The following is a 13,651-nucleotide window of genomic DNA, read 5'->3' on the forward strand; positions in this document are numbered from 1 at the left end:
CAGAGGTCCCATGAGGCTCACAGCTGCTTTCCAAGGGTGAAATGTAATCTTAGGACTGTGTAAATGCATCTATTCCTTAACAGTTAAGCAAGAGCTCAGCAGTGCTGCTGGGTAGAAACAAGGTGCCTGGCTGGAATAAATAAGGTAGAGGGCCAGATTTGGCCTGTGGGCCTTGTGTTTGCCACCTGTGCTCTATACAATACCCTCAGATTTCGCCAAATAAGGCACAGCTCACATCACAAAAGCTCTTGATATTTAACCCACACATGTACCTGATTACAATCCCATGAACTCTTTCATCAAACCAACTTGTACAACTGCTGTGTGACAGGCTCCATGCTAGATACTCAAATGAAAGGATTCATCAACATTTTAAAGTCAATGATTTCTTTGCCACTTAGTAATGCTTTAGTATAATACCATTCCTAAGACTAAAGTATTTAAAATCTAGGTGATTTGTTAATTTATATACAACAAGCTTAAACAAACCCAAAGATGCTAATATAACTTTTTTTTTAAATTCAATGAGTGTAAAGTTTCCTAAACATGATTATATTCCTTAACTTTGGAGGTACAAAGCTATATCATAGATCTAAATATAAATCTAATGGAATCTGTGCCCTTTGCTCTGGAATATATACACATTTACAAATATACATAAATTCTGTATACAATTTTGGGACCCCAGATTATAAATCCTGATCTAGAGAATGCTTTCATTAAACTATGTATCAGACTGAGTTGGCTAGGTAGCCAACTCAGTACCAACATATGAAAACATATTTTTCATGTACCAACACATGAAAACACGTTTTTAAAAATTGAAATAGTCCCTGGCTGGTGTAGCTCAGTGGATTGAGCGCAGGTCTGCAAACCAAAGCATCTCTGGTTTGATTCCCAGTCAGGGCAGGGTATGGTTGCAGGCCATATCCCCAGTATGCTAGGGATGTGCTAGAGGCAACCACACATCGAGTTTCATTCCCTCTCTTTCTCCCTCCCTTCCCCATCTCTCTAAAATAAATAAATAAAATCTTGAAAAAAAATTGAAATAGCTTTAAAGTAACATCTCTGCTGACCACTTGTTATAAAGTAGCTTGAAGTTGGGTTTTTACACCTGAAAGCCAAATCCCAACTGAATCCAGAGGAATCAATCAGAAAATTCAATAGTTGATCTAACTGCTCAAAAATAACCAGACTTCCTTTCCTTCAAGCTAAAATACGGTACGAAGAAATAGGAGTGACCTAGCTAGTTTATTATAACGGGCAAATAAAGGAAGAGACAATACCCTGAATAACCAAAGCAAATTCTAAAAAGCTGTTTTTCAAAGCCTGTAACTTTTACATTCCAGAAGGTGCTTGAGTTATACTTGTGCTCCTAGAGTTATACATACAATGGTACCTTCAATCTAATCAGTTAGAACTTATATTTACTAAAATGTACAGCCTTATCTAATTTAGTTATACTTGTATAAGTCAAAAGGTCTCAAAGTCTGGGTCTCATAATCATTTACTTCTTCATTTGTGTGATATGGACCATCAACTAAAACATCTTACATACAAAATATTCTAATATCTCAATCATGTAACTAAGTTAAAACTAAAAGCCACATTTTATTCTGTTCTTTTTAGAATAGTGATTATACATCATAAAGAGTCAGATTTCCAGTAAAGTGAGAACAAACCCATGAACTTGAAAATGTTACAGTACCTAAAGATAGGGTGGAACTAAATAACTGCACTAAAATTAAAACTACTAATTAAGTAATCTTGTCTATTAGACTTCCTCTGATAATCTTCAATTCTTCTTAAATAATCAAAAACAGCAACTACGGTACTGAAATATTTGTGCAATGAGAGTATGTGCTTGAAGGACACACAATTTAAAAAGAGGAAAAGGAGACACCAACAGAAAGGTGTTAATTTGGAGGATATCTGCTTTGCAGAAAAGAAAAATGTAGTACATACATATTTCAGGAGCTCCTGAATTACAGAAACACATTCATATAGATAACAAGCAATCCACAGAAAGGGGAGAAGAGGAGACACAGTCAGCATACTCTTATCAAGAACAAAAGTAAGACAATTCTCCAACTTTTGTCATTCGCATGCCACTTTTTATTTGCTATTATATCTGAGTATCCTCTTATTTACTTATATTTGTAAAATTAGCTCACAAAATTATTACATACTACTGAGTCCCCAACAAACAGACATCTTGTCTGAATTTTACCCTTTAATTCAACATAAGAGCTCTGTAGAGATATACCTATGATGAGTCCTAAAGAATCCAGCTAACCTTTATCTCTTGTAACAGTAATGCTCAAGGAATAACCATTTTTAATTTTATATACTTTATCCTGTTTCCTGAAAATAAAACTGGTATTTAAAGAGTTTAAATGAGACAAGAAAAGTTACATTGTCTAAATAAGAGAAATAGATCTAGCCTAATAAAAAGCCCAGAAATGAAAAAGGCTCAATTCACATCTCACTACTTAATTTAGCCAACTTCGTATCACAAATGCACCGCTCTAAGTTACTTAAAATTAATGTCTAGATTACTACTTTAGGGTTGCCAGGCAGTTCCATACATGACAGACTCAGCATATGAGGTCAGCATTTAATAAAAGGGTGTGACAACTATGTTATTTACTATTTTATTCAAATAGAAAATTATCTTTACCACTCTAATGAGCCCTATGACACTTACGCTGCATAAGCTTTTGCTATCCTCATGAACATAACTTCATCACCTCCTTTATCTGGATGATATTTAAGTGACAGCAAACGATATTGTTTCTTAATTTCTGCTACAGTCGCACCCTAAAAAGAAAAGATTTTTTTAGTAAAAATTAGCACAGTGCAGTAAATACAAAATCCCATTTTGAACTTAAGAGATGAACTACAGTTTTTATCCTATATAATTTGTCCCATAAATTTCACCTCATGTACTTTTTAAATAAAAATATAATTATTTGGCCCTGGCCAGGTGGCTCAATTGGTTGGCGCATCGTCTCAAACAGCAAAAGTTTGCAGGTTCAATTCCACGTAAGGACAAATACCTAGGTTGTGGGTTCGATCCCAGTTGGGGCACGTAGAGAAGTGTGTGTGTCACCCACCGCCATACACACACATATCATTATGTAAGGATTTTTTTAGAAAAATTTAAATATACTTATTTCATCCATTTATTTTATTGAGCACCTACTATGTGCATGCAGCACACTGACAGAAGTATGAAACTATGAACAACACAGGTCTGAAACCACAGGTATACTTTTATGTGAATTTTGGGGGTATTCATGGGTTTTACATCATAGATTTAATTAACTAAAAATCAGAAACAGTAGTTTTGCATTCTCAACTAGTTTCCCTACTGTGAATTGAAAAGACTATTTTCTCTCTGATCCAATGATACAAAGTTATACTCTAATTTTTAAAAATATTTTATTGAGCGTGCTATTACAGCTGTCCCTTCTTTGTCCCCCTCCTTCCCTCAGACAATCTCCCCACCATTGTTCATGTCTATGGGTTATGTGTATAAATTCTTTGGCTACTCTATTTCCTATGTCCTACTTTACATCCCCATGACTATTCTGTGACTACTTAATCCTCTCACCTCTTTGCCAACTGCCCCACGTCCCACAACCATCTGGTAACCATCAAAACACACTTCGTATCCATAATTCTGTCTCTGTTTTTCCTGTTTGGTTTGTTTCTTTAGATTCAATTGTTAAGTATGTATGCACTGTCATTTTATTATTCAGTTTTGATCATCTTTTTCTTAAATAAGTCCCTTTAATATTTCATGTAATAATGGTTTGATGATGATGAACTCCTTTAGTTTTCTCTTGTCTAGGAAGCTCTTTATCTGTCCCTCTAAATGATAGCTTTGTTGGGCAGACCAATCCTGGCTGCAGATCTCTGCTTTTCATGATTTTGAATATTTCTTGCCAATCCCTTAGAGCCTGCAAAGTGTCTTCTGAGAAATCAGCTGACAGCCTTATGGGAACTTCTGTGTAGGTAACTAACTGCGTTTCTCTTGCTACTTAGTAGATTCTCTCTTTATTTTAACCTTCAGCATTTCCATTATGTGTCTCGGTGTGCACCTGTTTACATTAATCTTGTTTGGTACTCTCTGTGCTTCCTAAACTTACATTCTATTTCCTTCACCAAATTAGTGAAATTTTTCTAATAGAGTTCCAATTTCTTGCTCTTTCTTTTCTCCTTCTGGCATCCCTATGAGGTGAATGTTGGTTTGCTTGAAATTGTCCCAGAGGCTTCTTACACTCTCCTGGATTTTTTTGGATTACTTTTCTTCTTGTTGCTCTGCTTGGTTGTTTTTTGTTTCCTTATGTTCCAAATCATCAATTTGATTCTCAGTTGCATCTACTCTACTGTCGATTCCTGTAAACTGTTCATTTCCATTAGTATATCCTTCATTTCTTCCTGGGTCTTTTTTATCTTGTTGAAGTATTCACTGAGTTCCTTAAGCATCCTTAAAACCAGTGTTTTGAATTCTGCATCGGATAGATTGCTCATCTCCATTTTGTTTAGTTCTTTTTCTAGAGTTTTCTTCTGCTTTTTTTTCTTTTTATTTGGGCCAAGTTTCTTTGTCTCCTCATTTTGGCAGCCTCCCTGTTTGTTTCTGCATATTAGGTAGAGCCACTATGACTCCCTGTCTTGGTAGCATGGCCTGTAGGCTCCAGTGGCACAGCCTTCCCTATCATGCAAAGCTGTGTATTCGAAGTGCACCCTTTTTGAGGGCTGAGTGCACCCTCCTCTTGTAGTTGAGCCTTGATTGCTGTTAGCAGGTCAATGGGAGGGATTTGTCCAGGCCAGTGAGCTGCAAGGACTGTCTGCAAACACTGACCACCCCTGTCCACCCTCCATGGAGGATCAGCTGTGCCAGAGCAGGGTGGTGGTGCTCTGGTGTAGTCTGTAGCTGTGCTGGGTGCAGAGGCTCTGGGGTTTCCCAGCTGATGCAGATCAGGATCAGGCACCACCTGTGTTCCACCCAGGGCCACCTAGCATGAGCTACAAAGCAATCTGCTGATGGCTGCTAATTATGCTGGGCTTGGAGGTTCCCAGGCAGGGCCTCCCTAAACTAACTACTGCTAGTGCCCAGCCTTGGGCTCCTTAGCTGGAAGTATGGGGCTGGAGGCGGGCCCACAAGTTGGGTGGAGTGAAGCCTCAGATAATAGCCAGAGTAGGACAAAGAGTGTAAGGCAGGTTGATGGAGTTTCAGATATGGCTCCCACCTGCCAGTTCTGCGGCTCTGTGTGATGAGAGCTCAAAAAAGGCACAATGGCCTCTACCTGGCTTTCTGTCTAGGAGAGAGCTGCCCCCAGCTCTCACTCTGATGCCAGACACTTCACTTTCTCCCCATATGCCACTGGTGCCTTTCAAGCTGCTACTATGGCGGTGCTAGAGCTCAGAGGGAATACATCTGAGTAAATTCAGCACAGGCCCTTTAAGATAAACTGCCTGGGAGTCCAGTAGTTTTTCTCACCAACTCCAATCCCACTAGTCTTTGCAGCCAGAAGTTATGGGGGCTTCTCTTCCTGGCACTAGAACCCTGGGCCAGGGGGTACCTGGTGTCAGGCTGGGACTCCTCACTCCCAAGATACTCCTCACTAATTTTTTTCTACCACATGTGGATGTGGGACCCACTCACTCCATGTCTCCACGTCTCCCACCCTTCTAGATTGATGTGGTTTCTTTAGTTCCATAATTGTTGGATTTCCATTCAACTCAATTTCTGACAGTTCTGAGTGATGTTTGGTTTGTAGTTGTAATTCTGAAGTGGTTGTACGAGGAGGTGAGCCATGTTTACCTACTCCTCCATCTTCTGTACTCAATTTTTTGACTAGGCAGGACTGGCACCCCATCCGCCACACTGTCAAGGGTCATACGTAATGGTGTATTTAAATAAAATAAAAGGATAGTGATATTTAAATATCAAGAATTATCATAGTAAATTAAGTCTGGCTGAAAAAAGCCTCCAATCAAAGGTTACTTTCCTTTCTAAGAAATCATCTGAAGAATATCTGCTGAAGAATATCTAATTTCATCTTCTTGTCAGTATTTTAATATTAAGCAAATACTTAATAAGTTTACCTTAGTTGTTTCCTAATTAGAGTCACTTTCTAATAATAAGTCTTTGACATTGGCTTTTCATAGCATCAAACTGTCCCCAAACCTTTTAATCTTTAAAAAGCTCTCAGTGACCATGATCATCACAACACGAAAAGACAAATGTTAGGTATACTTTTCTTCTATAAAGCAGAAAGCCAGAAGATAAACATACTCCTTATCTGTGTTATCTATATCTCAGGGTCAAGCTACCTACTGGGCAGTGACTAGAGGTAAAAGAAGTAGCTTGGAGAAAAAATGGAAAGAGCACTAGCGTTAGCTTGGCTAGGACCCCAGACAATATGCAAATTTTCCAGGCCTCATTTTTACCATCAGAAAAAAAGCTAGCTCTGACCAGTGTGGCTCAGCTGGTTGGGCACTGTCCCACAAAGCAACAGGTTGCCGGTTAATTCCCAGTCACACCTACCTAGTTTGTGGGTCCAATCCCCAGGTAGGAAACATATAAGAGAGGTGTCTTTCTCACATCTATGTTTCTCTCCCTCTTTCTCCCTCCCCTCCCCTCTAAAAATAAATAAATAAGTAAATAAATAAAATGAGACTACAAACAATTAAAAAAGAAAAAAGGGCTAGATAACCTCCATCATTCATTCAGTTCTAACTTTCCACTGATATACCTAACAGACTAATTTTCTTTTGGGACCTATCAATCAAGTTCAATCAAGAGATTAGCCAAAGGATACAACCGAGGTTCATCTGAATTTCTATGACAATGAAACCAGTTCTTGTAAGACATAAAGAATTAACACTCTACCTTAGAGTCAACTAACACAGGGTCAAACGACTTTAATCATTCAACTAACACATATAAACCTCCTGGTTTTAACTTTGCATTAAACCCACCTTATACATGTCCTTTAAAAATATACTCACTAACCTCTTGTCTTCAAATATTATGACATTTAGTAATTACCAATCAATTCTTAATAGGATGGCAATCAACATTTATAGCTTAAAAACCATGTACATTAGAATAATAAATAATAGGTTAGATACTTATCTTATTCTAGTAAAAAACTTAAGTGACCAAAGTCTTATTTTCTAGGCACAGTTCAATTTCTTCTAGGATGTGGACTTATAGGACTTTCATGGGATCATTAAACTAATGTGCATTATATAAAAGTACTACTTACAGGGTCTAAATTTAATACTTCGTAAGGATTGTATTCTTGATATTCTCGGTCTGTTTTGGAAACTTTGTATGCAAGGAATAAGAACAATGCCCATCCTGCAAGCAGAACTACTTTCCTGTTTAGAAAAAAGAAAAATAAAATATAAATAAATGGTTTTCCTTTAAGAGACACAATGGCAAGATCAAGACATAATGGCAAGATCAAGGCATAAAACAATCTAAAGTAGTCTCATATTGCTATGCTTATTGACATAAATTCTAAACTCCTGTAATATAGCAAGAAAACAGTACCTTTTTCACCTTGGAAGTCTCCAGAATCTTGTAAAGTGCCTGGCATTTAATATTTTCTCAGTTACTACTTGCAGAATTTTAAGCACTGAAGTAAATCCAGCTTATTAACTTCCTGAATTATTACATTTGGTCAAAATATATTAATACCAAGTATTTAGTAAACCATTTAATGTAAAAAAAAGAACTGTTCTTGACCTTCCAATAACACTTTTAGAAAGATAAACTACAAAAATAATGGGTCGATTGTGCAAAGATGAATAGACATGTTTATAATGGTGAAACTTTGGACACAACCTAAATGTCCATTTATTGGGAACTAACTTAATTAAGGAAGACAGAGCCACACAATGGAACATATTTTAGTCTACAGCCATACCACCCTGAATACACTCCATCTCACCTAATCTTGGAACATTTTTAACCAAAGATATAGAAAGATGTACATAGTAGGTTAAAAAATGATATACAAGAGCACTTAATTTGGGGAAAAAACTAATTTCTTCTCTCCGGTATGTTCTGTCTAGTGAAAATGTTTAAAAGATTGCTAGCAGCACTGGAGAGATTAAAGAAAAGAAGGAAAGCTCATATGCATTATACTCTGAAGGAACATCTGACAGTAAGGTATCAAAAAACCTAACGAAGTACATACCCTTTTAACCATTCATCTACTTTACTTCAAGAAAACTTAGAAGGAAATAAACTAGAATTAACTAAAGAAAGTGTAAAAGGGCAGTTACAGACATAAATAATGGCAGAAAAAAAGCATGCACATAAGTGCCTATTAATAGAGTACTAGACGAACAAATTAACAGTATATCCACACAGTGAAATACTATCTAGCCATTAAAAATACTTGCAGTGGAAAATTATCTACCTTTATTAATATTATTAAATTTTTTAAAAAACAGGTTTCAAAACTGTATGTACATGTAATATAATCATATTTTAAATAACTATTATAAATAAAAATATAGAAAGGTAAAATCATCTTAATAGTGGCTATCTTCAAGCGATGAAAGTGAATTATTTGGTTTTTTATAGCCTTTGTATCAAAATTTGTTACACTAAACAGGAACTGTTAAACAAAGACAAAATGGATCATAGGAAGCCTAATCAAACAATATCAGAGTGAACCGTTTTCAAAGACAGAAAGAAAACATTCCATGTGCTTAAGCTCTCATTGGGAACCTACCTTTGGAATGAGACTCTAGAATCCAGTTACAACCCACCTGCTTACCTTTGTCACCCTGATTTTTCAAACAAAATAAATCCCCATCTTCCAAAGTTCCCTAAGTTTGTCCCTCTATCATACTTTTGCTATTTGGTCTTTCTACCTAGAATTCCCATTTCTCACCTCTGCCTACCCAAACTCTATTCACCCTTTGAGAGTCAACTCAGAGTGTTCGCCCCCTAAGAAGTAATCCTTAATCCTCATCAATGGGGAGAGTGTGGTTACAGTCATGAAGAAACATAAGCCATGTCTTTCTTCCTCAGACTCACTGCAAGCTCCTTGAGCACCTGGACAGGATCTTAATTAACTTTTGACCAACTTCAGAGTAGCTTAAACACAGCACTGAGATGCAAATTTCGTTCCATCTGATCAAAATAATTCTCTAAACCTCACTAAGGGCATAATAAATTCAGCAAGCTGCTTTCCACATATCTACATGCCAAAAGAAGAAAAGGGAGCCCTGGCTGGAGCACTCTCATTTTTCCCTGGCTATCTAGGGAGAGGCAGTTACAAACAGGGTCACTGGAACAAAACTACCTGAGGCCAAACCCCAGCTTCAACGCTCCTTAACCAAGAGGTCTTAGCAAGTTGCTTTTAGTCTTTTAAAACTCAGTTTCCAACTTTTAGAGTAGGTGTGAGAATCAACTGAGATTAGGTATCTAAAGCACCTACCAAGTGTCTCAGAAACAGTAAATAATCAACTCCTATTAGCTACTGACTGTTACTAGTAACTAACCCAAATCTCAATTTCAGACCTCGTTACTCAAACTCCTTTGTCTCCAGCCAGAGTTAAGAGTTGTTCCTCCAGTCTTTCATGGCATCCCCCTCACAACCCTTATTAAACTCTATTATCATTACTTCTTTTACTTGCCAATAGCTCCCAAGACTGTAAAATAGTTGAAACACATACAGTTGTTAATCACAGCATATGAGCACCTAGTATACCACCTGACACACAGTGTGCATAGTAGGTGCACAGTAACTACTTATTGAATAATAAAAATGATTTAAAATGGTAATTTTTAACTCAAACCCAAAGTTTACCAATATCCCCAATATGCTAAAGAATTCATGAAAATATACTTTAATCCCACACAAATTAATAACTCCATATTTTCTTTTACCAACTTTCCCGACAGGCTAACAAAGCTCAGAAAAAAACAAAGATAAAGGTGAAACTAAGAACCACTAAAGCAAGATTTAAAAGCAAACAAAGGTAGAAAGAAAGAGGAACAAAAAACCTAAGAATATGCTACACCCCCTTGTTAGATGTCTTACTTGTAACACCTGGTTCTCTGAGCCAAAGAATAAAGGAAGGAGAGCAAAGACTCAAGACAGAACCACCATGCTGATGAAAAAACCTACCACAACCAATAAAACTATGCTCTCATTTCCCAAGGGCCAAAGCAAAGGTGGAAAGGTAACAGACTGCATCATTCTCTGTGACCAATTTTTTTAGCCATGAGGAGGTTGCAGTAAAAAAAAATTACAGTGTAGGTCACGTGCATCCAGGAGACACATTCATTACTAGTATGTGCTGAAATGCGAAAAAAATTTAAGAACACAGCAAACGTGCATCTAGTCACGACCTTGAACATACGCACCTGATATATGTAACAATATTTAAAAAGCATTTTTGGTTCCTCTGAAAAGATAAGCATTTTCACTACAAATAGCTTCAATAGTTAACTCATGAAGTCTTGATTTTTTTATTAAGCATACTTTAAAAATTATTTTAGAAGCAATTTCCAGAAATTAAGAGTACTAAACAATGACTGCACAATTCTGAAAGAATGCTTTAGGGTTAAGTAGCAAAAGAGGTTTGATGACCTTATCCAAATTGGTCAGCTTTCTGACCTTATCCAAATTGTTACTAGAATCTGTGTAACTTCTCCTTACTTAAATCTCCTTTTAATCACTGGAGAACTTCATCAAGTTGGGTGGGGGTTTTTTTTGTCTTGAAAAGTGAGGTTCAAATACCCACGGTGTTAACCAAAGCCCAGAAAAGAAGAGACTGGGAGGCCAAAAATATTTGTCTTGCTGCTTCACAAAGGGCTTAATTTAAAATAAGCAACAGCAAAAGGTAAACAGTGAACATAAAACTTCTCTTGTAAACACTTATTGTGACTTTTAGTTTCAAATCACTGAAGAAAGCAACACCAAAGGCAGGATTTCCCTCCTTCTCTAAAGGAACTAAACCAGGCAAAGTCAAGCCTTACAAAGAAAAACTATTTAAACTGCCTGAAGTTACTAATTTCCTGTTAGGTCTTCCCCTCGTACCTACCAGATAGGTAAATGTAGTTAACTCACAAGCCTCAGTCCTCCAATAATAGCAACTCTTTCCCCTGTTATCAGTTCCATCTATTCCCTCTACACTGAGATTTAGGGTGAGGATCTGCAGCCTAAGCTCTAAACCAGCACACCCCTTTGCCTCACAAAATCAAACAGGCCTGTTTAAGCAGATAGGCCTGCTGAAATAAAGGGTGCTAGGTCCGCAATCCACCACTTCCAGCTGCACAACTTTGGTCAAGTTACATCCTTTTCTTAGTCACAGCTTCCCCATCTGAGAAAAAGCAACAACATCTGCCCTGAAGTTAATATAAAACTAATGAAAAAAAAACTAATGAGATAACACATAAAGCCCCTAACACAGCACCTGGCATACATCATATGCTCAACAAACTTTATCACCATGAAATGCAAACTTGATCATGTCACCTCCCAGCTTTTGATAATCTTTTAGAGATTCCCCTATAGTCTTTACAACAAATTCAGATCCTGACCCAAGATGCACAAATCCTTTCCCTCCAGGTTTAATGTTTCTTTCTCTCCTGCTCCTGAGTCAGAAGTACCATATTTTTCAGACTATAAGATGCAATTACTCCCCCAAATTTGGGAGGAATAATGGTTGTTAATGCTGCTGTTGAGTTCTGTTTACATTTACATTGGTGAAATATTATGTTATTTATGTCATTAAATACTTTACCACATTTTTTGCTTCAAATTTTTCCATTTTCCTCCTCTAAAACCATGATGCATCTTATTGTCCGAAAATACAGTACGCACTCTCTCCTTTGAATTTATAAACCGCTCTGTTCAGACAGCTCTCAAATGTACTGTTCACATCTTACCAAGGCCACAATTTCTTTACAGATACATATTTTATTCATTATTATACCCCCATTTAAATGATATCTAGCAAAAAGTAAACACTAAGATTTTTTTATTGCAACCAATTACTTACTTTACTGTAGGAATAATATTTGGCTGGGGATTTAATAACCGTAAACGATACCACATACATCTTCCATACACATTTCTGATATTCTTTAGTCGAATTTGCTCTGTCAAAAAAAGGGGGGGGGTGATAAGTTAAATCATTTTTCAGTAAAAGCAAAACTAGATTTAATCCCGTACTAACCTTCATCACCATGCTACTATTCTCCTAGAATATGAAAGTACCACCTTCTTAAATAACCTTTAAGAAAAACCCACAAGATAGAATAAATAATCTATCTAGCAAATTTTATTCAACTCTTGAATATTCAACTTTCAAGGAAGATACCAAGGAACTGTTTTTTGTGTGAGATTTCAATAACTGCTAATTAAAAAATGTAATAACTGAGTTGCACCCAAAATATTTAGTCACATAATCAGTAATTTCTGAGACATTTTCTCCTCCTCTCCCTTCTACCAAAGAAGTAATAAAAATATGAAACAGTTGAAACCCGTGGTTTATTAAGGAAGCTAAGCAGAAATGGTAGTTTGTTTTTTTTTTGGTAGTTTTCAAACATGAAAATTATATTAAATTTAAAAAGTCACCCAAACCCATAAAAAGTTAAAATAGATCCATATAAGAGTTATGACAAAAAGTATTATTTTAATCCCCAGGAAAAACCTGCAATTCAATTGAAAAGAAATTAAACCAAACCAAAATATCACATAGAGTTTTACTATAAACTACAATCACTTGGTTTGACTAATGCTCCCAAGTTTTTAAAAAAATGTTTAAGTTTTAAAATAAAATACCCATTCACAAAGACAGCATGCAGAAAGCAAAGAACAAAGAAGCACCTGCCACTCCAAAGCCAAAGCCAATAAACAAAGGTTCAGAAGGCCAAAAAGGCAGTGCCATAGAGCATCCACAGCCACACACAAGAAAGATCCACATTATATTCACCTTCTGGCCCAAGACACCGCAAAGACAGCCAAAAAACCTCAAAAGAGCAACAAGCTTGATGACTGTGTCATCATCAGGTTCCCCCTTAACACTGAAGTCAGCCATGAAGATAGAAAACAAAAGCACACTATGTTCATTGTAGGTATCAAGGCCAAAAAGCACCAGATCAAACAGGCTGTGAAGAAGTTCTATGACAATGATATGGTCAAGGTCACATGCTGCTCAGGCCTGATAAATTGAAGAGAGAATATGTTCAACCTGCTCCTAACTATACATGATGCTTTGGATGTTGCCAACAAAACTGAGATCATCTAAACTGAGTCCAGCTGGCTAATACTAAATATAAATTTTTTCATGGTATTTAAAAACTACAAAACCACAGTCCTAAATGAGATGTTAGATAAGTAAAAGAACTTTATGTATAATAGAATGGTCTCTGAAGCCACCATGTAAAAAGTCCAACTATCCTGTTATCACCATGCTCTGAGGAAAGCATCTACATGGGAAAGCATATGGCAAGAGGTATCAGAACCAGGTGTGGTGCAGAAGGATCCATGTAGGGGAACGGTGGTGGCAGAAAGGGTAATAAGCAGGGGAACTGACCAAATAACTACGGGGGGAGGCAAAAGTAGGTTTACAGTTGTGAGTATATGAAACAGAGTTTACT

The 13,651-nt window shown here is 36.8% G+C and overlaps 1 protein-coding gene across 1 annotated transcript in view; it reads right to left on the reverse strand.

Annotated features, from left to right (window-relative positions):
* The window catches only part of SEC63 (SEC63 protein translocation regulator), a 77,353-nt gene that overhangs the window by 46,098 nt on the left and 17,604 nt on the right, over positions 1-13,651 (reverse strand). Inside the window, exons 2-4 of the mRNA XM_037064989.1 lie at positions 12,049-12,148; positions 7,284-7,398; positions 2,708-2,820 (exon numbers count right to left, since the gene is read on the reverse strand). Of these exons, the coding sequence (XP_036920884.1) occupies positions 2,708-2,820; positions 7,284-7,398; positions 12,049-12,148 (328 nt within the window). The remainder of the gene's footprint in view (positions 1-2,707; positions 2,821-7,283; positions 7,399-12,048; positions 12,149-13,651) is intronic.

This window comes from Sturnira hondurensis, unplaced genomic scaffold, assembly GCF_014824575.4.
Source record: "Sturnira hondurensis isolate 20B ecotype Veracruz unplaced genomic scaffold, ASM1482457v3 Scaffold0015596, whole genome shotgun sequence".
In the NCBI taxonomy this organism is placed as follows: Eukaryota; Metazoa; Chordata; class Mammalia; order Chiroptera; family Phyllostomidae; genus Sturnira; species Sturnira hondurensis.